General features: G+C 47.6%; 1 protein-coding gene across 1 annotated transcript in view; it reads right to left on the bottom strand.

The window, feature by feature from the left end:
- LOC119442377 (tyrosine-protein phosphatase non-receptor type 9) overlaps positions 1–27,878 on the bottom strand; it is a 60,945-nt gene that overhangs the window by 12,809 nt on the left and 20,258 nt on the right. The window contains exons 9-13 of the mRNA XM_037707232.2: positions 20,187–20,372; positions 17,807–17,886; positions 10,459–10,619; positions 4,510–4,745; positions 3,800–4,007 (exon numbers count right to left, since the gene is read on the bottom strand). Coding sequence (XP_037563160.1) covers positions 3,800–4,007; positions 4,510–4,745; positions 10,459–10,619; positions 17,807–17,886; positions 20,187–20,372 — 871 coding nt within the window. The remainder of the gene's footprint in view (positions 1–3,799; positions 4,008–4,509; positions 4,746–10,458; positions 10,620–17,806; positions 17,887–20,186; positions 20,373–27,878) is intronic.

Here is a 27,878-nt window from a genome sequence, read left to right on the forward strand (position 1 = left end):
TTCCTTGATGAAAGCTGTTACATCGGATACATGCGGCGCACAAAGATGGAACTACCGCGTACATCAGCGAAAATTGCAGTTTCAGGTGCTCCCAAGTAACATTGGTAAATCGTTCTACATAAGCACAAGATGTACGCACCAGCGTGCAAAATAACTATGGAGTGGCATAGCAGTACGCCTTCCTTGCGGCCTGGTCACGCTACCCGTTAATTAGTGCAAATTAGTAGGCGCTCATTTGAAAATGCGTAATTATCAAACAATTGCATCTCATATCAGTGTCTGAAGGGAAGTGGTAGTTAAGAGGCGAACACAGTTCTGGCCACTTAAAATACAGTATACGTCAATTATAGAATAACATGGAAAATTAGTTAAGATTCACGCAGTAGGTGAGTTAACATTAATTTACACAGAAGCATATTTTTTTCTTTCATTAGTTTACACAGTAACCATAAGCGATATGTTCGAAGACAGCGGGGAGTAATAAGTCAAGTTCAGGCCATGCACCACAAGCCATACCTGCACATGGTGTGCAAATGTGTTTATTGTAGTAAGCAGGTCCTTCAGTTTCTTATTTATCGTTTCTGTTCTCTACGAGAGAAACAATGGGCCAACTACTGCAATAACCACGGCTAAGCGAAGAAGCAGTCACATTGCGCAAATCTTGAATGTAAAATAGATAACTGGAACCCAAAAGTAGCGGGAAAGGTTTGCCACAAATTTGTAGTGCGTGCTCGCGATAAAGTGCAAAGCTCTGGCGCTGAGCCGTGCTCCCTCAAGGGCTGCAGAAGATAGCGCCAACCTTTCCTTTCCAAATGAACCACTTAGTAAGTGCAAAGCTTGATTTTAGGTTCACTTGCTCTCTGGACTGAAAAGAGCATGCAGAGTTTGTGCCTTTGCCGAACGAAAATGTGTTGAGGCAACAACAATCAAAAAGCACGCGCTGGCTGCTCATTTATGCGCATGCACAACAGCTGATTGAGCAAGTCAGTGCGCTGCTACAGGCCATGTTAAACGTGCCAAACTGAGCAGGTAGTCAATTTTTGGCAATCCTGGCGAGGCGAGCGTGACATATCCGACTTTGCCTGCCGCTGTCTTGCACGCTCAAAACACCGGACTATCTATCAAGGCATTAACAGTGAATGAAAGCAGCAGAAACGTTCTTGTACTTCCGACAATCCAGCAGTGCAAGAGTACTTCGGTTCCACGACCAATGGGTTCAAGAATACATCGGTGATTTTCATCAGATTTTCGTGCGGGTCCGCTGTCACGCCAGAGGTTCGCACACACCGTTCGACCACTTCAGCCTCATTATCCACTGTGCCTCTCTCAGATCGGCCAAAATGATCTGCTCCGCATCAGCTACCCGCTTTCCTTCCACAAAACAGCGCAAACACTGCACGAAAATCATCAAACACAGCGGTTGCGACGACGCGGGGACCTCCGTGTATCCGCCATGTTGCACAGTGTAGCCAGACGCGGCCATATTTCGCAGCGCCCTCTACAGTTCAATTGAGTTGCAAATAGAACAGTGTGACTTTACACGTTTTTTTTTTTTGTGGAAAAACTGCCGTCAAAATTGGATTGGATGCTATGGCCACGCGAAGTGTGCTGGGTCGACCTCCTGCGGAAGTTGCTACGGGTTCTGTGCGCACTATGGAGGTACCAGGTTCGTCTCGTGAGCAAGTTGCTGTGCGAGGAGGACGGAGCAGCAACGTAAGCACCGGCAGGCCGACAGCGAGTCAACCGACCCCCGAAGTTGTCGCATCTACAGATCGCTCTCGAGAAACGGTGCGTGACGCTGCGCAAACTACGCAGTTGCTACCAGAGTACAAGCCACCCCCTCTCCCTCCCACGCTGCTTTCTCACTTTCCTCCCTTGTGCGTGATTCAGCTCACCATCGCAAGCTTTCACTCGCACATACAGCATACATCGCGGCAGCCACAATGGCAGAAATACGCCTGGAGTGTCCATATCATTGCAATCGTAATTATATAGAAATGGCACCCATACGCTTGCGCATGACCCGAGTACATGAAGTGAAACGTTACTGTAAATTTTTTAAATCGCTTACCAAATGAACAGGTGCGTCTTATAAACCGGTGTGACATATATGTATTTTTTTTTCAGAAAAACTGGCATTTTGAGGGGGGTGAGACTTATATAAAGGTGCAATTTATAGACTGGGAAATAAGGTAATGGCAATTTTATGTTCCAGAGACACTCCTGTCGCGTTCAATAACATAATTTCTGCATAATACGTTTTTCGGGATAATGCGTTTCTTTTTCTTTTCCTGATAATACAATATGGTTGGATAATACACTGGACGATACCATTTTCGAATGATACGCTTTGTTTTCAGGTTCCCGAGAAGATCGTATCAACGAGATTTCGCTGTAGATCCTAAAATTGGCATTTGCCGGATAATCCAAACTTGACCAGTCAGCACACACGCAGCTGACCCATATGGTGACCCCAATAATGGCCCCTTTAGTGGCAGCATCTGTCTCGACAGAGCTCGGGGAACAGTGAATGCGTTCAACACGCATCACCTGCCGAAAACGCATATTTTCAGCCCACCCTAGGAAGACTTCCAAGCAATAACGGTAGCTCACAGTGTCTGATTATGGTATTTACCCGATTATAATGCTTGCCTTTTGTTTTCCAAGGAAATTGGGTCTAAAATTGCCTGGCGGTGCAATCGGATGCGAAACTAAAACCGTCTTCGCGGCGTCCATACACTTTATCGCATAGCACGGCTGTATTGCGGCGAAACCGACTTCAAAAACTGTGCAGCAAAGCTTTCTTTAGGAAACTGGCCGCCATTATAAAAAGTCGGGTGCACATTAGATTTCTACTTTGTTTAGGAGCTGTAATGTCATTTCTACATCAGTTTTCTACTTTGACACAGAAAGTGGCCGTGCATTTGATTCGGGGGCATGTTAGACTCGGGCAAATACTGTCAAATGAATCAGCGGTGTGTTTTACCATTTTTTTTTCTGCATCTTGTTAAATTTGACCTGCCAGATAGTCCGATGAATTTCGTCGGTGCTGTCAGGGTCGGATTAATAAATGTTGACTGTATATGAAGTCACGTTTAATTTAGGGAAGCGCGGGCAAGTGCCACTGGCAGCCTTCAAGAACAGCAACGTATCGATACTGATAGTGCGCCATGTCGTCGTTTCCCACTTTTTGTGTGTGGAATGTACAAAATGAATAATGGCTCATTTTAAATCTGTAGAGTAAAATATGAACTATAAAAGCAGTTTTCTTCACCCTAATGGCTTAAGCTTCAGGTCATGTACGCCGGTAGCAGAAGCACGAACTGAGCAACTGTGCAATGCCTAACCTTGGCTGAATGCATTCGTCATCGGCTTATACTGTGTGTGTGGCTGGCGAGGGCTGAAGTTTGTGCAGCCAACAACACAATACCGCTTGCCGCCTATCACATGCCCGTCCACACAGAACATAACTTCTGATGCCAAACACTACAGCTCACGATTACCGACTACTGGACACTGTTGCCTGCCATTCATTCCCAGCATGCTCTATGTATGCCACCATTCACATTAAAACACAATGTGACCAGTAGCTGAAGGGGAGGCCAGGCAGATGGTTCGAGGAAATTAATGAAATTCACCTGCAAGAAATCTCCGCAACTCTCAAACCTGATGTTTGAAGAAATAAAGGAAGTGTGCTGAGGAACATACTCAGCGAATTTTATTGACATCCGTGATCTCAAAAAATCACCAGAGTTGCCTTTTTAAGATGCGAATAATGTGACTGTGAAAAATGACGTACCAGTACGGCCAATTCCAGCGCTGCAATGGACTACGATAGGTGGCCCTAAAGGATGCCCATCCCACTTGGGCTCCATAGAAGCCACTGCCTGTGCCTGCTTCTCACGGACCACTCCTCGAAAGGCCAGCATGGCCAAGGCTGAATCAGGCACACCGTAGTCTGGCCAACTCGTAAATTGCAGGTGACTCACAGAGCGGGACTCCTGGCTCTGTGTCAATGCGAGAATGCAACAAAGGAAGCAGAAGCTCAACTCGAATTTCACGCAACCACATAAAAGTGGCAGAAGCCTACCACTCAAAGACTCGTAAGACTTGGAGAATGACATACCTCAAGAAAAAAAGATCAGTGAGAGTAACAGTGAAAAAGAAACACCCATGTCTTATTTCTTAAAGGAACACAAGAACCAAGCACCAACAAATCTATCAGTAAAGACAAGAGAAAACTAAACACCAACACTTAGTTTATCTATTACGCAGTGTGCACAGATTGCAACATTTACGCTATTACAGCTATAGTTGCGCATCTTTGAAGAAAGCAACAATTCTGAAAAAGGCATGACAGCTCACACACCATAGATCAAATCCTACCTGTATGGAAAATAGCGTTTTCATTTCTATAGACTTCTCCCCTGCCCCCCCCACCCCAACTTCTGAAATGTCAAAACTAACATACCTCGACAGCTACTGCTGTAAATAAATTGAAGGACTTGCCTCGCAGTTGAACAGTTCCAGCTGTGTCTCAACGTAATCTGGTTTGGAGTCCTTGGCCAAGACAGTGATCTTGAACAGGTCTTCGAGCTCTATGGAGGCACCAGCCTCCCCAGGTGGCCAGTACTGGCCGCACTTGCCCCGTCCCCTTTCAAAGGTTCGTGTCGTCATGACAATTACTGCACAGCGCTGCTCCCAGATCATTCGCCAGAAGTCTGTGTATGTCTTTGGCAAAGGTCCTGGATGAACAGAAAGCAAGCAGGCCTTGCTATTAATTGAATCATTTATTTATTTATGAGATTTAATATCCCAAGGCAACACAAGGGCTCTAGTGGAGGGCTCCGAATTATTTTTGACCAATCTGGGTTTTTTTACACGGCACACCTAAATCTAAGCATAAGAGTATTTCTGCATTTCGTCTCCATCGAAATGCAGCCACAGTCGCCGAGAATCGAACCCACAACCTCGTGCTCAGCAGCAGAATGCTATAGCCACTCAGCAACCACCAGTGCCTGGCCTTGACATTGTAACTCATGGGAATGGGGCAGAAAAGAAAAGAAGAAAGCATGCAACCAAAAAGAAGTCAAGTTCTGAAGTTGAATCCTGCTACAATTTATTCTGCTTCAACAAAATTTCAGACGCTACAAAGCATTCATGACTTGCACGTAATGGCTGTCAGTGTATAAGCAACCCCCATGACAGCAAGGTAATTTTAGTTGGCTTTTCCACACAAGCTCAGGGGTGGTATTCTCACACAGCAATACTTCCGGTGACAGTTTCACTTTCGCGAGATTTCAGAAGACTCAGCCCACAAGAGCCAATGAGTGTGTTTGCCCAACCATCATGCACATGCATCTAGTGATCTCCAAAAGTGATTGCCCGAAAGTACTGCCCCAGCTTTCACAAGGTCAAATTAAATTTGCGTATAAAATCAGAAGATAAAGAATTCCAAAAAGATACCTGCCACTGGGACTTCACGAACAGAAAGCATAACAGTATTTTAGTGTGAGTTATCACAAAGAGAACCAATCCCTGTGCCAGCTGTGGGCTGAGGCCTTGCTAGCCTTACCGCAGCCAGGACAAGTACCCGTTCACACAAGCTGGTGCCGCTACGGCTCCAAATTTTTCACAGGCCTCACAAGGTCCTAATGTGCTCGGCTTTGAAACCGAAACACACTGCTGCATCATAAGGTGGAATGGCAGCTGCTACAGAAATTGAACCACATTCACATCCTTTTTTATTTGCTGGCTGTCATCCTACTGCTGATTACTTGTGCCATAGCCTACAACCTGCTATCTCAGGTAACATCTGCATGCACTGCAGAGCAGATCGCTGTCACGATGAGAGCCGTCACACATGATGCCCCGAAATGCTAAATAGCTGCTCACTAATTTTGTGTAAATTACAACATTCTCTTAGTGTAGCTGGCAAAAAATTGAAAGGTAATATAACTACACAAAATGCATAGGTGACAACAAATGATACTGAAGTAAAAGATGATGTGCAGGACAAGGTGTCTCACCTTAATCCTGTGCCATCTGTGCTATTTGTTTTTTATATGTTTGACATAACAAACTTAACGGCATGCACAAAACAATGTTGCAATCTGTAACAGAGTGCTTGCAAGAAACGGTCGTAGTGCTGCTGTCAGATAACAAAGAGAACGGTCAATGCCAGTCATCTAGAAATAGCTCTCATCTCAGATCTGCTATATTCCTCTCTCTCTAAAGTTGCATTCACGACCACAAAGTTCTGCTACAATGTCTTCCTATTTGCATGAGACACGAATGTTGTTGCAAGATTCAACTGTACAGCCAACTTGAAACTCCAGACTAACAAGTATTGATAAACTTAAAAAGAGCAGAGAATATAACTTATAATATATATTTTCACTTGACTAATGTATTTTGTATACAGTTTTATTTGTGTATTTTACTAGACGTCGTACTTATGTATAAGTTTTTTTTTCCTTTTTTTTTCGGTAGCGCGCAAAGCTAGCATTTTTTCACATATCCATTTCCCCTATGTAATACCCCTTCGGGTGCCTTTAGGGGTATTATGAAAAAAAAAAAATTAATAAAATAACTGCATGTCACCGTTTGAGTTCCCATGATGCTTGCGACTGAATCACAACAAATCAAAGATTCTGTTTAATGAAGTGGCACGTTGAGTGCTTGCTTACTTTTGAATGCAATGTAGACTTTTCTATTGATAAACAAATCACTTTCCGTCCTTCCTGGGTATCCAAGCTTCCACTTACAAAAAGAGTGGCCTATTTGTAATTTCACAAGAATGATCTGCCAATTAAAGTCAAATCTCAATATAACGAAGTCGTACTTGTAGGCTTGCAGCGAAAAACTTTATTGAATCACGAATATTTAAATGGAGAGATTCAAGTTTCAGTATTAAAAATAATTCCACGCATTCCCAGAACATTCCTGGTGGATAGTATCTTGTCAGTAAGCACTTATAAATTATTGCAAGAAGATCAGCGCATAATTGCACAATTAAGAGCGCCAGCAGGTGCAATGCAGATTGCATTGCAGATCGCATTGCACCAGCATCGGCAATGCATCGGCGCAGCTCACAGCATCCAAGATTTGCGTATGGTGTGTCGCAGAGCGCCGTAATCCTTGAATGCCATGGATGGCTGTGCTTAGTGCCCGCAGCCTTCATGGATGGCGCTCACAAATTGAGAATAAAAGTGTAAAAAGATACGAAGATTCCACCTCCACAAGGAAAAAAAAAAAATGTGCAGTTTCACTTTAAACGTGAAGCATTGATAGTGGCAGCAATGCAACAACAACTACACAAAGTGACGTTCGTAGTGTTAGCAGTCGTTTAAATTGGACCTAACATTCATTTCGTAATTAAATTACAGTAAAACCTTGTTAATACGAAGTTGGCGGGGAACATGGATCAGGTACGCACTAAGCGACATACTGATTAACCGACAATGGCACATGAGCAGCTATAGACTTACCGGCCAGAAAAGAACTACGTCTAAATTCGCCCTCGAACACACACGCAGACAAGTTTTATTTGCAAGCAGGCAGCAATAAATCTGATTTTCGCATGCCCCCGCGGTGGCCTTGCAGCGACGAAGGCATCCTCAAACTCAGCAAGGCTGCGACCCAGTTCGTCCATCAGGCCCCACTTCTCTGCGAATGCTTTCATGACAGTCAATGCCCGCGCCGCATCTGATAGGGAAGGGCCCTCATCCACTTCCACGTTATCATTGTGGTGGCGACGTAGAAGTGCCAGAAGCTATAGGAGCAGGAAACATGTCATGGCCACCATGTTTTTAAGTCACTATCAGTGGCATCGCCAGTCCGCAAAAGGTCCGTGTGCCACTATTTCACTATCTACGGTCTACGTGCATGACATTTAGCCAATTCTGCGCTTGTACATGCCAAAAAACGCAATAAATAGTATGCACTAACTGTTTGGCATGCAGTAAGCGACTGTGGCTTAAGCGGTCAGCCAATACATGGCTGACCGCTGACCAATACAAGTTCAATGGCAGAAGGGTGGCGGATTCATCGAGACTATATTTAAATCGGAATTACTTATTAAGTGGGTACATATTAATGAGGTTTTACTGTAACAAGCATGGTGCATAGGCAAACATCAACAGATCTCACTCAATGAGCACAGGTCATCGGCACGTGGGAAGAGAGGGCACATGAAGCCACCAATCGGCTTGCCCAATCCTTGCACCCGCCGCAGATTACGTCTAAGATAGCAGGCGCGGGCCGCGTATGCACTAATGTCTCTGTATAGACCTTTTTATGGCAACCCCATGGGCACCGCCATGTTTGATCCACATGGTGATGCATCCATTCCTTCCCTCAGCCATCTCCGTTGCCCTGTGTTTATAATAGATGTGCATGACACAGATGTGGCTCGGCAAACCTTTGTTTCAGCAGATATCGTAGACGGTAACTGGGTGGACAACAGGAAGTTTTGGCACAGCTTCAGAGGACATATAAGCCCTTTCGGAGCTCATTACGTCTTGCTCAAACAGTGCGAGAAGTGTATACGGTGCTTGCACTGGAAGCGAGGTAAGAGCTGTACTTTAAGTTATCCAAACTTCTCGCTTCTAAATTAAATCACGATCAATGTCTTTTGATCTCCATTCTTTATTTGCCAATCACTTTTAAGCAGCGGCTTGTCTTGTTTCCGACTTAGTAAATGTTCCTTGGTGCACTATGTGATTATTTATTACAGCGAAGCTGTTAATGCGACTAGAAGCGCTCCAGAACTTTATATGCCAGTTTTCACAGTTTTGAGGCAATTTTTGCAATGTCTGTCAATTAGAGGTTAAATGAAAATTGCTAAGCCTTTTTTGTTGGCCCGTTTAGAAGTGTTATATGTAATGCTTAAAAAGGTTTCCCTCTTTCATGAAAGGACCATAAACGGCAGAGATTTCATATTTTGAGCAAATCTGGGTCACTCTATGGGTAACGGGCACCGAAAGTTTGAAGTGTCTAGAGTAATTACATCCTTTGAAAATAATTATACTAAACTGTCGTCGTCTCCCAACTTTTATATACAGTGTAGACCGCTTATAACCTAAGTCGCCGGAGTCGCGAATATCCACACTATAAGTGGTACCGCACTATAACCAAAGCAACAATTTTCAAGGCCCGCACATATGCAAAACTTGTGCACCGAGCCGCCACGTGTATGCGACAGTCGAGGAATGCGGCTAGAACGTTTGCATTCAATTTACAGTCGAATCTCGTTATTTCGAACCAAATCACGCAGCGGCGCCTCCGACCGGCATTGCTCCGGCACCGCCATAGAGTCAAAGCTTAGGGGAGACCCCCCCTCAATGTCGCGGGCAAACAAACCAAAAAAAAAAGAAAAAAAAATGCGGCGGACATTTCACCCTCTCTCAATCTCAAACGGCAACGTCGCCGATTCTGCGTTGCGCCGGAACATGCGTGTACGTGCTGACGTCTCAGCCACGCTACCGTAGCCACGCGTAGGAAATGGCAGTGAACCCTTCTTTCTCCTTTATGCTTCCTCTACTTTCTAGTCACGTGTTGACCTTGCACGCTGCGGCTACGGCGCAGAGGGAAGCAGCGGCGCTGTCCCAGGCCGGCCAACGAAACTACCCACGCCGGCAAACGCCTGCTTCCCGAAAACGGCAGAAAACGAAACTTCGGGGAGCTGGCGCTGGGCCGGCTGTAGCGGCGGCAGGCGCGCACGGTGACAGTCGAAAGTGAGGAAGCTACGAGGGAGGGCGAGGGGAGCCACCGAAGCGGCGGAGTTGCCAAGGCGAAATCCGCTTTCCTGCCGCCCTCTTCCCTCACATTCCACGGTCTCCGCGTGCGCCCTTTGCTGTGCCGTGCCGGCGCCGCCCGCTCGCTCGCTGAAGTTTCGTTTACTGCCGTTATCGTGAAGCGAGCGTTGGGTTGGCCGTTTCGTGGCTCTCGCTCGCTATGCGCGCCGTTTCCCGACTCGACTCGCACTCAAGATTCTGGTTTCAGCCTCATTGGCTGTTCGTTCGCACCACGTGCCGTTCTCCTCCACTTCGTCTCTTTCTTCCTGGATCATTCCTTGGGGCGCCCGTTTGAGGGGAGCGTTCGCCGTCTCCACTGACTTCCGTACTCCCAGGCAGCCGCACTGTAACCGGTATTTTGTTTCCCGCAACTGCACTATAAGTGATACATGTATACATGGAGTGCTATGGGAAAATTAACGGGAGTCTGAAAAGACCGCACTATATCCGGTCCTGCACTATAAGCGGTTACGTTATAAGTGGTCTATACTGTACATTATACACACCATGTAGTTGCCGTTCCCTGGTCTCATTGCTGAGACCAAGAACTTGGCATTTCTAGTCTGTTGAAGTAGGAAGCATCTCGTGCATGACAAACGATAAATGTCCCCTCGATTGCCTAACAGCATAACAAGCAACAACACAGCACTAAACTCCCTACCTTGTGTTGATATGAAAGCATTTTTTTGGTGGTAACCATCTACAAAGTTGGCGTTGATGTATGTGCTGCAGTCATCTTCATTTCTCATGGACAGAACCACTCTGCTGTGGTCGAAACAGAGCACATCCGTGTACCTGTTTTTGCACTGGTTTGGTTTCACTCTGCAGGCAGGAGGAAATGGGAAAGAAAGGCACTTTATAAATACTTTACCAGCTGAGGGCAATGCAAACAAAATACATGCATGCACAAACAAAAGAATTAGCCATACTTTCACAAGTACACTCGAACCTCATTAACCCCGTTTACATGAATGCGACAGTGTCGCATCGCATCGCATTCATGTAAACAGCGGTAATGCGCATCACATTAATGCACCAGGCGAGGGTAGATTTACGGGCGCTAGTCGATTCTCGCGGAGCATGTAAACGTAAGATCGTCGAGAGCAGAGGCGGGGGCGCCTAACAAGACCTTCGATGACAACCGTGAAGCTACTGAGAGGCGACGCTACTGAGAGGAGAGAACGGAGGCGGGGGCGTCTAACAATACCTTCGATGACAACCGCAAAGACGCTACCGAGAAGCAAGCGAGAGCCGAGGGGGGCGTCTAACGACACCGTTGCTACATGTAAACGGCGCCGCATCGCGTTTTCAAATGCGCTTGGAAATGCGATGCGCCACTGTCGCATTCATGTAAACGGGGCTATAATAACGAAATGGGATATAACGAAGTAAATGAAATTCCTCTTGAAATCCCCATAGAGATCCATGTACAGGGTTGGGACTGCCCAAAATCATTGTGGAGCAATTTGTCGAGAAGTGAAATTACATTTTGTAGCAGTTTGGAGCAGACAAAAGTGCATTTTGGAGCAGCTTGGAGAAGACTAAATTTCATTTTGGAGCAATATGCAGCAGATAAAATTGCATTTTAAAGCAGTTTGGAGCAGGGCAATCTAAATTTTGGTGGAATAATGGAATATGGCAGTGCACCTCGAAACCACGATGAAACACAAAATAAACCAACACAAGCGCGTAGTAGAAGCGCGCTTTGTATCTATAGCATACTAGAATATAGCAGAAGGGGTTGAGTGGTGGCAACCCGTCATGGTTGCTTAGTGGCTATGGTGTTGGGCTGCTAAGCACGAGGTCGCGGGATCGAATGCCAGCCACGGTGGCCACATTTCGATGGAGCCGAAATGCGAAGACACCCGTGTACTTAGATTTAAGTGCACGTTAAAGAACCCCAGGTGGTCCAAATTATTACGCAGTCCCCCACTATGGTGTGCCTCATAATCGGTTCGTCGTTTTGCCACATAAAACCACATAATTTCATTTTTTTTTTTGAGCGGTGGCACAGCGCATGCTCACTTTCCTGACCAGTCCTCCTGGGACTCAGCGCTCAGGAGCACAGAGCTCATCGTTCAGCTCAAGGCTGTCCAGAGGGCCCGGGCTGTCGCCGAAGGACTCTGTCTACCAGCCTCGACCTGGGTGGAGCGGCCAAATTGATTGGTGGGGCCTCCGGCCCTGCTTTAATTCTTTCTCCTCCCGACCTAAATAAAGTTCGTACTCACTCACTTCCTGTAAAACCGAAAACATTGGTGGCACTATGATCGAACTACTATATATTCCCACACCGACACTTATGATGATAGCGGAAAATGTTCTCAAATTATGCGGTCCAATCGACACAGTAACATAATTTCTTGGTCACCATATATGTCACCGCAGACCCAGAGAGCCGCAATCAATCCTGGGCTGGTATAACGTAAAACAATTCGAACCTGTTTTTATTGTGATAGCAATTACATGGACACTCCAGGCACATTTCTACTGTCAGCGTCGCCGCGATGTTCTGTATAAAGTCCAGGGGAGATAACATCATTGCCATGTGCCGTATGCTGTATGTGCGAGTGAAAGCGTGCGAGAGTGAGCCGGCGCAATCTCGTGTGTGCAAGGGAGCAAAGCAGGGAGGAAGCACGCTGTTTTCCGTCATCGCAAGGCACCGGGGGAGGGGAGGTAAGGGGGGAGCGTTCTACTCCGGCAACTTCTGGGTATGGCGCGGCCGCGCGGGCCCTATCTCGAAAGTGATCTGCTATGGGGACAGACTGCGAGTGTTGATAGCTTCATGTGCGCAGTGTTTCTGCTGCTTAGTTCGCATTTAAGTGGGCATTAGCACGAAGGTCAATCCGCTCACTGTTGCAGACGCACTTCCTCACTCCAGCATTTTGACAGCGAGTTCCCACAGTCACTGAGTGAGATGTGTTCATGTTTGCTTGTACGTGCGTGACACCGTGCTTGTTAATTTAGTGAGTATGCGAATGTTGACGAGTTCATACGGCCAATAAAACTACTATTCTTACTTCATATACAGTTAAACCTGGATATAACGAAATTGACAAATTCCCGAAAAACTTCGTTATAAAGAGGATTTCATTATATGCAGGTTCGGCACGAAAATTTAAAAAAAATAACGTTTGCCGTAGTTACTCGATTCTAACGCGCCCTCGATTGTAACGCACACCCGTTTTCCGTTTTCGTCAAAGCACTCATCCTTGAAATGTCACACCAGGTACTGGATACGTGGACGCATGTCGTTTCGCACAAGCACGAGGCATCAGAAACGAAGAGCGAGCGTCACGATGGCATCGTAGTGTCGTATAGCGTTGCAGTAGAACCCCGCTGTTACGTTCCCGGGTGCTGCGTTTTCCCGGATGTTACGTCGTTTTCGGCCGGTCCCGGCACAGTTCCAATGCATTGGTAACCCCGCTGTTGCTTCGCAACTGTGGGACCCTTCCCACATCATACATTGCGAACTGCCACCCTGCGCCAGCCCGAGCGGCCATTTTGATTTTTCATGTCGCTTGGCTTGGTGGCTTGACGATGGCATTGGCCGCCCAAAGTGCTGGGGGCGACAACTATGACGTATTTTCGGTTTCCGCCAGCAAAAGTATGGCCCTCGAAATCTGTATTTGCTGTCTAAAGATGGTGTCTATGACGCGTTGTGGCCCTAAAATTGGTTTTGGCTCATAGATGTTTCGTATAAAGTCCAAGGGCGATAACGCAGTCGCTGTGCGCCGTATGCTGTATGTGCGAGTGAAAATATGCGAGGGGAGCCGACGACCGCGTCTAAATCTCGCGCGCGCAAGAAAGCAGGGAGGAAGCGCGCCTTCTTCCGTTGTGGTTCAAGGCACCGGCGAGGGCGTGAGGGGGGAGGGATAGCGGGCGGCGTTGTACTGTACTCTGGCATCAACTGCGCGGCTCGCGGTCGCGCGCGCTGTATCTTGAAAGCGTTCTGCGTTGGGGCAGAGTCTAGGCAGTGTAGGTGCGTCGGCGGCTCGTAGCTTTGTGCGTGCTGTGTGTTCTCGGCGCTCAGTTTGCGTTGAAGCGATAGACAACAGCACGAAGGTCACTTCGCTCCTTCCACACGCCGCAAGCGCTTGACAGTGCGTGTCCGCGCTCATCGAGTGTGATGTGTCACAGCGTCTGCCAGCGTGTCGGCAACATCAACTGGAAAAGGAGAGTGCTGGCTTGGCGGGCTAGGCCAGCTGCAGCAATCGGCAGGATAGGTTTGAATGAAGGGAGGGGGAAAGGTCACGCCCGCGGCGGCAAGATCGCCAGGTCGAGGGCTGCAGGCCCGCCTCGCACACGCTCGCACGCACACACACGTGCGCTCGCTTCGCATTCCGTCGCGGCGGAGAAGGTGCTTCCGGTTGCTGCTCGCGCAAAAATGACAAAATTTAGGACTAAATCTCTAGGTTGTCACCGGGAAAAATTCGTTATTTCGAGGGGTCTCCCGCTGCCACTTCGTTACGTAGAGGTCTCAAATACATGTGCTTCTATGGAGTAACGGCGGGGAATAGGAAAACTTCGTTATATCCAGGAATTCGGTATATGGAGGTTCGTTATAAGCAGGTTTAACTGTAGCTGTCTACTAATTTGCTATCGCAATCGCTGTTTCGCCTTTCGGGCGAAACTGCGACTTTTTATTACAAATACGCCATTAGCCCTTCGTGAGAGGCTCAGGCCTGGCTCATATGGGCATAAAAACAGATTGTAATAGTTTTACGTTATACCGGCCCCATGAACAGAGACGCGCGCCCGCTGAACCCGCTACAGCGCGCACCTCCCTAATATCTAGTTCATTTGCAGCGCCCTCGGACTACTTTTTGTTGTTTTGGGCCTCAGCTAGGGAGCGCCGCGCCGCTCGGCTCACTCAACCGCATTTAGTACACTCTAAATACAGCCGCCCTGGCCGTTCCAACAGCAGCGAAAACAGCCAGAAGTGGCCGCGCGCACACCAGCTATTTGCCAGAAGCGCCTAAAAGTCCAGTGTTACAAGCCTGAAAATTACGAGAAACTGCGGAAGGTGCCGTTGCACAGTGTGCGGAATGTGAACGGCTGCACTCTTTGTTGGAGAACAAATCCGCTCACTGTGAGCTGCCACTGCGGGAGCACACATGCCGAAGCTGTTCTAGCGCAGCGTGGTGCAATTTCGGACAATTTTCTGTGTTTGGCGCAGTTCGTCGCCAGGGCCAAGAAGGCAGCCGAAGCCAGAGGGTTCCTGGACTAAGGAACCTTCCCACCTCAGGGTGATACCGGGCCTCGCTCGGGACACTGTTTCAAGAATAAACGTTTTTTTCTCTCTCTCTCTCTGGTGCATTTTGGCGCAGGTGTCCCATCCCTGCATGTATTTTAACCCTCGTTTTAATGAACTGAAATTGTCCTGCCAATGGACATAACAAACTAGATACGTCTCGAAAAAAAAAAAATGCCTGACCGCTGCGCGCTGAGTACATGCTTTCTGCGGGGTTTGGCATGCTGCAGCAGTTCAAAACTCCTGCGTCCCCTCGTTGAATACGTCATCGAGCAAAACTGATCTTTTTCACTACTGTGTGTAGCTGCGCACTTGTGCACAAGCAGCAGCTCACTATCGCATTTATCCACTGACCTCTCTCTCTTGCGTGTGCCTGGCTGCATGAGATGCGCAGCGGTGTAAAAGATTAGTGCATTCACTTCTACAGCACGGCGCACCGCGCAGGCAGGCGCAGCTGGATATGGCCTCCGAGATCTCCCCGGCGCAATCACGGAGGTCACACGCAAGCCTGCGCAAGTCGCGCCATGCTGCTCGGCTATGCGCTGTAGTGTGAAAGATTAATGCATTCACTTCTCTTTCTCTAAGGCCTGCCGTGCAGGCAGGTGCAGCTGGGCCTTTGTCTCAGAAATCTCACCGGCGCAATATCAGGGGTCACGCCCAGGCCAACCATACACCTCTCCTTCTCCTTGCGGGGAACCATGTGGGCTGGCAGCTTGTCATGGCCTCAGAGATCGCATTAGCATCAGTGCAATCTTGGAGGCCACGAGCCGGCTGAGCCAACCCGGTGCAGCGAAGTTCGCTTGCCTCATTGATCACACGGCGCTGCGCTGTGTTGTGTGTCACGTGCTGCTCGACCGCGACGAGCCAAGTGGATAGCGGACGTGAAAGACTATCACAATGGAACAGAAAGCAGCTATCTAAAGGCTGTCACCTCAGATTCTTTTGTTGTTTTATTCAAATTTCATCGTATGCGTGGCTGTGTAGAGTTTCCGCGGGCCACAAAGCCGTCTTCTTATTTCAATGTTTCCAATATATTGCATAAAATGACAATAATGGATATAATGAAGTAGCCTCCCCCCCTTTCAACTTCGTTATAACGAGGTTCGAGTGTAGTAAGACTCTAAACAGCAGTTCGGCTCACACCACAGAGGAGCAGATCATGCTTTCAGTTAAAGCATCTGTAAGGTTGTTGTGAATGTGCGACTTAGTTGACTCATGTATGCATTCTTTTTGTTTAGTTGGAATGCGTGGTTGCTTGTCTTCTCTGGGGTTCCCAGAGTGTTTTTGTATTTGTTGCCTTGCAATGTTGTGCTGCTTCCTCACCCCCGAGTTGCTTGCCCGAGAGAGCCTGCAAAGCGGCAGTGGCCGGACGCGTTTCGGTGAAAAAGGGAGCGGTAGGGGTTCTCGCGCACTGGGTCGTGCAAGCCCCATAAATCGCGCAGCGCACCACTAGTGGCATCTGGAGAAGGGAATTTTTGGGGAGTGTTTTCGTCGGGGGCGAGACAGCGCGGGCAACTCGGTAGGTTCGAGTGACGCCCACAGCCGGTGTGAGTTATGCAGCCTGGACACATGATCCTGAGGCTGGGGGTGAGAATGTGCGCGGCTGAGCGGGCAGTGTGGTCTGAGACTTGAGAGACAATGGACCAATCTCCCAAGTGCCCGATCGGAGCAACGGACGCCTCGAGGCTTTTGCTCAGCCGCATTCATTAGTGTGTACTCGCTTTCCTTGTTTATAGCATACTCAAAGTGTAACCTCTGTCTATCTGCAATTAAATTCAATTCTAATTATTGAGATCCACGATTTTGAGTCCCTGAATACTGAAGCTCGAGAACAGTGCAGCGGCATAAGAAAAGCCGACAACGACTACTAAGACAAACTAAAACACCAACCAAGAAGAACCCAGCGGCGGAAGAAAGATAAAAAGCTTACTGCAACTCTGAAACACCTTTTATTAGAGGTGTGTAATGTGTACAGCATTGATGAAAATTGACCTCATGAATCTTTCCTATACAAAAAAAAAAAAAAAATTGCTGAATGTGCCTTGTCCAGTGGTGGGGGTTATGACATTTCCAAAGCATTCACCGCTACACCAGGTGGCGCACTACCACCTTATCAGCCATCATGTTTCTAGGTTCTTGATCCTGTCAGACATACTGTTGTGCACTTGACACCATGGCCTATTCCCATAGAGAAAATAACCCGAAATGCAGAACAGATTTCAGGAAGTTTAGGGAAAGAGCAAATGGTCCCTTGAGCGAAATTTTAGGCTCCCTGTTGCTCGTAAAGGGATAATATTTGGCTCGGATGTTCATGCCATCAATGTCGGGCAACTAAAGGGGTTTATTCACCATGTTCAAGAAGCGTTGCAGAGCCCCTTTAACCACGTAGCACCACTGGTGGAAACGAATCACAGTACTACATGGGAGTTGTAAGCTGGGATAGTTGGTTTACATTCAACATGGCAAAAAGTGCACATGACAGGACGTGATGTAGAAATAGCACATCTGTCCTGCTAGTATCTCCCTTCTCTAATTGTCTTCCTCGTTCACCATGTTGAACGGTGTGACACCAAGTGCAAAAACTGAGATGAATAGGGGTCTTATCGAACAAAACAACGTAAGAAATAAGTAACAAACAACATTAAGAGGCAGCAACGAGGAGTAGGAGCCTTTTTAAATTCAAGTAAGGCTCGTTTCTTTGTCAACAGCATCGGTCGTAACCCCCGCCTGTCAAAATAAAGAAAAAGATGCTGCTTACCTTGCAGTGACAAAGGTGCCCTCAGGACTTTTTGCTTTTAGTTCAGAATACTCCTGGTACAAGCCACGACGACCTTTGACCTAGAAGTTAAGCATGAAATTTCAAGGCTAGTTTCAGCTATTGTTGAAAGACAATGACAGAAATCCTTTCTTTTTTTTTTATCTGTTCCTCGCAGTTAAACCACTAGCACATTTACTGGAAAAATGGGCAACATAGCAATGAAACATGCTTATCAGTGTGCACCAAAAACAGCACCTTAAAAAAAAAAAAAAGAAGCGAGGCACCATAAACAAAACTAACTTATCTTGTGCAAAGAAGCTACAACTAGTTAGCCTTCGCATTGAAAGTGATGGAGAATAAGAAGTTTCAAAGATGCCTATTTTCACCCGTTGTTCATTGCGGAATTGGGTACACAGGAACGCTGACATTTATAATAATAATTTGCGGGTGCGCAGTGCATGTCACGCTTGAAGCACCACTACAGCTAAAAAGCAAACCTACAAGTAAACATACAACTTTACATTGTGCTTAAATAAATTTTAAAACTGTGCTTAACATCATTATATAATTAAATCACAATATCAGATGGTTCACAATGTTTGGCTTTATATACAGACTTAATTATGTCCGCTTGATGTAACCAGCAACAATTGTGAGTACATCAAGCAAAACCTTCGCCATTTCTGACCCTAGAAGCTCCAAGAACCTACAACCAATCTGAAGAGCAGCGATGATCTATCATTCCGTCTTTGTAATTTACATGGGATGAGAGAAAGCAAAAGCCTACATCGTTCATCGTTTATAAACATCGCGAGTTGTAAAGCGTCTGCTCAAATTTAGTGTAAAGTGAGAGCCTATGCTTCAAATGGAGCTGTTACTGTGTTTGTAGACATAATTTTGAGGCAAGATTGAAGTGGCTCACTACACTTATGTTGAATTCCAATGGCGGAGTCAGAGCAAGTTTTTCTGCTCGTTTCGGAGCAAGTTTGTTCCAGTGACAGAGTGAGGGCGGGAGTAAAGTGTTCCAATGAGAGAGTCGGAGTGGATTCAGAGCGGGAGTCGATCCGTGGAGCAGGAAAAGATGCTCCGCCAAAATAGGCGGAGTGGACCGGAACTCTGCGTGACGCATTTCCTTTACAACGTTTGTCTGCTGGGGGGCGCCACCTGTCGCGACTCGGATAGTTCGGCAAAGCGTGCGGCATTGCTTCTGCTACTCTACAGCGACAGCTCCGAGTCGGAAAGCTCAAGTTCCGACACGAGCGATTTCTCGGAGAGTAACAGCGACGCTGAAACTGCCACTTACGAGCGGGAATTTGATAGGATGTTCCGCATTGCCGCGATGAGGCCCAAAGTAGTCGGCTAGACGCCTACCAACTACCATGTTTGTCCGCATACTGTGTGCTCACCATAGCAGACAAAATCTGCTGCGCACTTGGCGAGATATCCATTCCGCACTTTTAAGCAGCAGGTGAACGGCGCGGTATACACAAGTGACCGGTGCGGTGGTGCTGTGAGCAAACAGCGGAAGGGAATGTCAACACGCAAGGTATCCTGGGTAACTCAGCGCCCGAAGGATAGAACTTCCGCTTCCGCCTTGCTCCGGCGGCGCAGGTTGTGTTCCACTCGCGGAGTCCGTTGGCTGCTCCGGCTCCGCCATTGGAATTCAACATAAAAAATTCGATGCCCAACACAAACACCAAGTGTTGTTTCCATCTTCTCCATGGGCGGTGGCAACGAGGTCATTTCTTGGGGGCCCCAGAATGTTGGAAGCCCCTATTTCTCAGACCGATAACTCGTCAACACTAAATGTCTCACAATTTGGTAGTACAGTGAAACCTCGATATAACAAACTTTAATGTAACGAAATTCTCAATATAACGAAGTAGTTAACTTTTGATAACCTTTTGTCTATAGAACACCATTATTTAAAACCTCAATATAACATAGTGTTTGTATGTGATTTCAATATAACAAAATTTCGCTTCCGCCCCAAAGGAATGCCGAGACAATAAATGGAAACTTCCGCGGACGTAGATCGTCAAATGAATTAATTACAAGCGGCTGCTTGCAAACGCACCTATCAAATCGCGTGTGGCGCAACAAAAGCGACCGCAGAAGTGGAGCCGATGCGCATCATGTTCTGAATAAAGCCCAAGTGCGATAAGATTCTATCGCACCCCGTGCACTTTGTGCTTTAGGTACAAGTGAAAGATTGCAAGGGTGAGACAAGAAAGATAATGGCTTCACGAGAGTCACCTTGCCGCGCGAGCAAAGGGAAAGAGGGGGAGGGGAGCGAACTTGCGGGAATGCGATCAGGCGGGCACGAGGAGCGGGTGAGCCCAAACATAAGCACAAGCTGTCTATGGACATTCTTGCTCACTTGAAGTTGGCTGATAAACTCCTCCAATGTGATTGCTCCATCCTTGTGGTCGCCATTGGTAGTACCTTCATCCCACTGAGATGATGAAGACACTGATGATGATGAAGGACATTTCTCATCTTCCTCCTCTTCGGTCACGAGTTCAGGTGAAGCTGCGGCAACCCTTGTCTGCTCAGCTGGCTCTTCCTGTGGGTGAAAACACATCTGGAAAGGTGACTAGATTGTATGATAACATAGCCGAGCTTCACTACTACTAATAACACAGGAGCAACCAACATGAAAATACCTTCTTTATATCCTATGTTTGTAGTAAGTGTGCACGCTGATATTGGCTAATAAAAAAGATTGCAATCGGGTCTACGTGAGAGAAAAACACACGCCAGCAAAGGGCCTCCTGTCAATTTTGACAGCCCATCGGTGGCTGGCTGTGGTGATCTGACATGACATCATCATCGTCATCATGATTATCAGCCTATTTTTATGTCCATTGCAGGACGAAGGCCTCTCCCTGCGATCTCCAATTACCCGTCTTGCACTAGGTGATTCCAACTTGTGCCTGCAAATTTCCAAATTTCATCACCCCACCTAATTTTCTGCCTTCCTCGACTGCGCTCCCTTCTCTTGGCACCCATTCTGCAGTGCTAATCGTCCACCGGTTATCTGCCCTATGCATTACATGGCCTGCCCAGTTCCATTTTTAGAGTGCAGCTCTTAGGCACCCGTTCCTGTGTCGAGCGTCAGCGTTCCCGAGTGAACGAGCACAGCGGATGAAAGAGCGAAAGTGGAGCAGCTGGGGATGAAAAATGTGGCAAGAGTGAAAACAGCACGAGGAGGAAAGCGGAGGAGGAGGGTATGGCGAAAGCATGAGAAGAAAAGTGTAGTGCCGCACAAGAAGCGCACTGAAGCGACGATGGCTATGAGATGGCGCCAGAGTAGCGCACGTCGTCTGGGATATCTGTCTGCAGTGGCTGCTGTGAATCGCGGCCACATGCTACCCACACGCTGCTTCTCACAATCTCCCAATTAGCGAGGCAGTCGCGCCAAACTTTGCTCTGTTTGCAACATGCCGCAAGAGACACATTGCCCGCGCCAGCCAATATACAGTGAAATCTCAATATAACAAATCAGGTGGAACCTCAGAGAATTGTTCATTATTCTGAACAGTCGTTATAGTGAAATTCCCAAAATTAGCCATTCTGCCCATCAAACTATAAGTTCATAAGTTGTCACCGTTTGAGCTAACCTTGAAAACGTCGCTGTTGGCCGTCAGCCCGTGCTGTTGCCATTTTCCATAGATTGCGCCACCACGCACCACCGAAACCCCGTGCAATAAGAGTGACATGCTCAAAACAGTCGCTGATGCTGAGAAAACTACCAACAAAAAGGAAGCTCCATGTCGCTTCCAAAGCGCAATGTTTCTTGTTGTTTGCTTGTTTTCCACATTCCTTGCCATGGACACCGCAACTCTCTCACTCGATACGAACACCTGAACTATTTAAAACGCAAGCGCGCGTTAATGACAACGCCCAGAAAGTACAAAAGTGTGACCATGCAGCAACCCCATGAGTATGGAGGTTACATTTCTCCACGTGCACACAGCCGCAGAAAGCACGAAAGAGGTGCGTGGAAAGAAGGAAGAGATGCGCCTTCATTGCTAGGCGACACTTGTCTGGGCGGATCATGCGCTCGCAAAACGTGATGCGTCGTCACCTCAGCTACTGTTTGAACCGTCCTGCACGTGACAATCGCCACTTCGTGACCTTCTCAGAAAGGACTGTTACTTTGCCTCGGAACGAAAGAGCGCAAGTCGAGAGCGAAAGTATTTTTCGGTGATGCCCGACCCGATGTGCACCTTCTAGCCTTGCTGGTCCCGCTGCTGTAGTGAACTGCGCAGTCAGAATATCCGTCCACAGAGGGCCTTTGGGCACACTGAGCCGCTGTACAGCACAAAGGCGCCGTCCTAAACCAGGGACAGACCCATCACAACGCGTGCCGGCGTGTCACCTGCCATCCTAAGGCTGATTCACACTAGGCCGACAAGGAACCGATTTTTGTCTGCCGACTGTTGGCGACAGCGTTTTCCTTCCTTTAAACCGTTGGCCACAGCATTTTCCGTCCTGTAAACTGCTGTCGTCATCAGTCGGTAGGCCAAAATCGTTCTCGTGTCGGCGTAGTGTGAATCAGCCTTTAAGGTTGGCTGGTATGGAAAAGGTGTACGCGGGCGACAGCCGTTTGCTTTGTGACATGCCGCTGTCACAGATTCGTGTGATTGTCACGCTGCTTTCGAGTCGTTTTCAGAACTCGTGGAGTGATTATCATGGGTGACTGGCCTTTCGAAAGGCGGTCGGCCCGATTTCCGACGCATCGATGCTGCATGCCAGCATACTTTTTTTTTTCCTCAGGCGCCATCTCAGGTTTTCCAAACCCATGTGCCACGGCGTCCACTTTCTGCACCTTGTCATCTGCTAGCCTCCTGCTTCGGCTGACTGCCGAAACTTGATACACGGCTGACTGCCGTGACTTGATACACGGAAATTTAAGAATCCCCAGATTTTGGCATTTTAGTTCGTAGTACTGAGGCATTGTTAACATGACACGGAAACTGAATAACGATCGTTATTTTGAAAAGTTCAATATTCTGAAGTTTGTAGTATACTGAAATATTTTTACATTGAAACTATAGGAAGTCAACGGGATTTTCTGAAAAGTTCTTTAATCTGAAAAGTTCGTTAATGTGGGGTTCGTAGTAACAACATTTTACTGTATTGTTAAATGAAAACACGTACAGAGCTGCAATCCAATTTTTCATTAGAATGTATCGTAATCGTCGTTGAACTTTTTTCTCTTAATGTTAACTAAAATACCGGCTATCCCCATTTGCTCTCTGATCCACACCGTTCTCTTCCTGTCTCTTATGATTACACCTAACATTTCTTATTCCATCGCTCCTTGCGTGGTCCTTAACTTGTTCGCGAGCTTCTTTGTTAACCTCCAATGCGACACATAAACAACAGCAAATTACAAACACACTTTGCATAGTCATCAAATCGCAGCTGTGATCTGAGCGATCCCACAGGCTCAGCACGCTGGCTTGCCAACTGCAGGCCATCCAAGCCAAGATGCTAGCCAAGACGCATTTGTGTGTCCAGAATGTGCTGTTTCAAGTTGCTCTTGCCGAGTACCTGACATTTTTGCTACCAGAATATACATTATGAGCTGCAAGTGAACACATTATTGATTTGCTGTAATCGGTATTGTCTGGGATCATGCATTTTCACTTTCAATGTAACAGCAGAATACTTATTCAAATAAAGCATGGCCAACCAATTCGTTACATACGTGTTTGTTATATTGAGGTTCGACTGTACTAGAGGAAATTAGTATTTGCAGGAGGAAAGTACAATGGTGTGACGCACAAGACACAAAAAAACATGAAACTGAAAGGATGCTCACCATGTTAGGTATAACAACGAAAACAAAATGCAATTAGCAACAGTACACAACAATATGAGCCTTTAAAGTCCTACAAAAAGTTCTGCGGACACTTAATAAACTGTGCCCTGACAAGGCACAATATAAATTTACACACAAATGCAATCTCATGAGTAGGAAGGCCATAGAAGCCTAGTTTTGACTACCATCCAGGTTGTCTAGTGCAAGAGATTCAAATACAGTAGAACCTCGTTGATATGTTCCCGCTACGTACAATTTCCCAACGTCCACGTTCATGATTGAGAACACAAAAAATGACCCAACTGAGTTACGCTTACTTTTTACCGGTTCATACGTTCCCGGAAAACACGATCTTCGGCACCAACATTCAGTACATCGCAAAACTGCGATTGTATGATACATTTTCTGGCTGCTAGATCGCATGTAAACAGGAAAACACATGGGGCGCCTGCAATCGAGAACAGTAGCCGCACGCCGCAGCAGCTTCACCGCAGTAGTCGCCTGTCCGTCTCACGTGAAAACGCCGTCACGCGTTCAGTTTCTTATTTCAATACCAGCAAATGTCCTCCCAGGTCGTCACACGCCGCATTCACAGCCATCGCCGCCAACCCATTTGCCATACGCATCTTCACCTATCTTTTTCACAGCACGTGGTGCCGCTGGAAGCGTACTGCACGCTTTTAGCAGACGATAACTCAACGCGCCACCGTTCCCTGCTGCAGACAGTGATCGTATGGTACGTTTCCTGGCCACTAGGTCCCGTGTAAACAAGAAAAAGCGGGAAGCACGCGCGATTAAGAACAGTAGATGTTCGCCGCGGCAGCTTGACTGCAATACTCGCCCACCTGTCTCACGTAAAAACACCGGCGTGTACTCAGTTTCTAATTCCGGTGCTGTAGGATTCGTGAGTTGTGGTCTCGGTGTCTGGCATCAACTGCAGGTCACTCTCTAGCCTACGCCACCGGTGCGTCACGTAACAGCTAGCTGGCCTACGCTACCAGGGCGAAAACACGGAGGCTTAGCGGGCCCACGCCATCATCCGAGCAGACTTGACAAGGGTTGCTTCGTTCGTGAAGAGTACGAGGCCGAGAGGTAGGGTAAACGGAACAGGGGGTTTATTTACATAGGCGAGGCAAACTTATTTACAAAACAAGGGGATACACGAACTGGCCGGAGTACGGAGCACAGTACATCGTAGTATGTCAGCGCTACTACATCTAAGCAGACTACATCGTTCTGGGAGAGCACGATCTACATGTCAGAGCAGATGGGAGAGCACTCTCTAGATGAGCCGCAAATGTCCACATGCCCACTATCCTCCCTAGATCCCTAGGCCAGGGGAACCTGCGGGCAAACCTTCCTCCAACCGGAGTGCGAAAGTCACCTAAGCTTCCGCCTTGAGGGCGAGGATAACGCATAATCACTCTGGGGCCTTTGTTCCCTGAACACACTTGGAAAAGTAGCCTCGGGTGTACGCGACTCACTGTCACAGAAAATGGAGGGGACACTCATAGACAGGAGGTGCCAAGCTTGACCCAATCTGGCGCATCTTGGTTCCTGGGATGACCCAGCCATTAGCGGGTTTGTTTGTCGAACGGCCTTGGCAGCCAGCAGTGGCCGTGGGGAAGCGTCGCATGCACTTTTCGAGACAGTCCTTGGTCCCAGCGTCGTGGTCTGCGGCCGACATCCAGCAACCACGTATTCGTTGAAACGTGTCTCGCCATGGTGTCGCCGCTGGTCTTTCCCGTGGGAAGTATTTTCAGCTTCACGAAGCGATTCATCACACGAAATCAGAAGTGGCTCAAAGTTCGCTACCCCCGCTGGCCAATCGTAATAGTGCCAACAAATCTTCTCCCGGGCCGTCGCATGCCACATTCATAGCTATCGCCACCAACCAACTTCAGCACGTTCACCTATTTATTTTACAGCATGTGGGTACAGTGTCATTGGAAGTGTACTGCACGCTTTTAGTAGGCGATTGAGAACCCTAACATGCCGCCGTTCCTTGCTGCAGGAGGCGCAATGTGAGTGTCGCCTTTCGCTCCGGCGGCAACAGGTATCGCCCACCAGCTTGATTTTGTTTCGGTTTCCCGTCGCCGCCTTAAAACACTACACAATAGAAAAAAATTAGTAGCCCCTCCCCTTGTCGAGGAAATGGGAGTAAGCGAAGCTTGTCGTGGGTTTCTTCAGCATTCCTCCGGACAAATTGCACTGATGAGTACCACGTTGTGCTCGAACCACAACTGGTCACACGCACTGCAGCTGGCTCTGAAGTTCTGGTTGAGAAACTCGCGTTGAAACCTGGCCGTCGCACCGGGGAAGTTGGCGCTAGCTTGCTGATGCGTGCAACGCCTTTGTCGGATTTCTGGAGGGCTTGACAACGCTGACATGTGGCATCAGCATCATGTTCCCGCAACTCAGGGTCGGAGGCTCTTCGCTGACGTTTGGCCTCAACATCGCGCTCCCTCTACTCGGGGTCCGCGGCTCTTCGATAGCGTTTTGCCTGGGCTTCGGAGGCCCTCACGCTAGAATACGTACGTCGACGATGAGGTCTTTCCCGAGCAAGTTCATTCTGGATGGATTTGCATCAAATTTCAGTTGGTAACAACTTTATTGATAGTCCTGCAGAGCTTTTGCCGACGGGGCCTTAGGTCTCCCACGTGATGACGTCGAGGTGTTGCCTCACCGCCGCCTCGCGGGCCTGCTGTCAAATTTCTTCAAAATTAAATCTGTCCATTACATGAGACATTGAATGGCTCATACCCCCTTAAGCAATGGCTCATACCCCCCTAAACGCGGCCTTTCCATTACGACAGAAGAGAAGTGAAATTCTTTTTTTCTTCCAATATTTCGTTCTTTTTTTTTCTCTAGCGTGTCATTATTTCCATTGTGTACACATATCAGTACTACCCGCTGACTGCCCAGCCTCGCACACAAGCAATGTTGCTTATGCGGGCTGGATTTGTAATTGCAACATGATTGGATGTAATAAAGATTATTATTGTTATTATTATTATTATTAGTGGCAACGCAGCCAACTGTGGAAGCAGACGACGACAACGAACGCGGGAGCAGTGGCACGAGCGTGTGCCAAGCACGAGCACATGCTAACCACCTGTGCATATACCGTATTTATTCGAATCTAGGCCGATAGTTTTTTTTCAAATAATCACATACGAAACTCTAGGGTCGGCTTAGATTCGAGGATTTAAAAAAACGCGCCAGTTTTTAACTGAAACTGATAAATACGGTGCATAGTTAGCGCCATCTAGAAAAGTCAGTATCGCAGCCGCTACTAGCCGCGCCAGTAGCGAACTAAAGTACACGAGCTACGTCGCCATTTTGACCTGCGTCGTATCGGTAGTATCGGTATGGTGCAGCATCTGCGCGCGGTGTGGCGTTATCGTAATGACACCAAATGGGCGATGCCACTATAGTGCCGCTTTCTAAACGAATACTGTATTTACTCGAATCTAACGCGCACTTTCAACACAACCCTAAATCTGCGTCGGCATTTCAAAATGGCCGCCTCGCACGCGCGTCGAGCCTAGCTACCGTAGCATGCGGAAGCTTCCTCTGTGTGCTGCAGTAACACGTGCTTAGGCAATAGTCTACCGTCTGTCTTCACGTTCTCAGCGTCTGCTCCATCAGCATGAAGTACCGAGTTCATCATGATGCTGCATTTAAAAGAAAAGTGATCATCTGTGCGGAGACGGATGGAAATCGGGCCGCATCACGGGCGTTCGGAGAATCCGAAACTTGCGAGCAGGACTGGCACAAACAGAAGGAGAGGATTTTCGCCAGCAAATCAATGCGGAACGGTTTCAGTGGACCGAAGCAGGACGTAATCTGCGACGATCCACTCCGGTGATACGATCGCCTTGGCCCTATCTTGAAAGCAATCTGCAACGGGTAAAGTCCGCCGCGTGCCGTGTTTTCGCCGCGCTGAAGCGAGAGGCATGCTAGCACGAAGGCGCGCTTCGTCTCAAGCGTTCTGACAGTTCGTTTCCGCGGTCAACGAGCGAGATGTGTTCATGTTTGCTTCTGCGCGCGTGACACCGTGCTTGTTAATAGCGGTCTACTAATTTGCTATCGCATTCGATGCATCGCCTTTCGGGTGAAACTGCAACTTTTTTTATTCATCGCAACTTCAGTGCATCGGGAGAAAATCTATTTTTCCAAATGACAGAATGTTGTATTTGTTTTAAAGCATGAAGTGCGCGGTACTGTAAAGGACTT

Source organism: Dermacentor silvarum, chromosome 2 (assembly GCF_013339745.2).
Source record: "Dermacentor silvarum isolate Dsil-2018 chromosome 2, BIME_Dsil_1.4, whole genome shotgun sequence".
Taxonomy (NCBI): Eukaryota; Metazoa; Arthropoda; class Arachnida; order Ixodida; family Ixodidae; genus Dermacentor; species Dermacentor silvarum.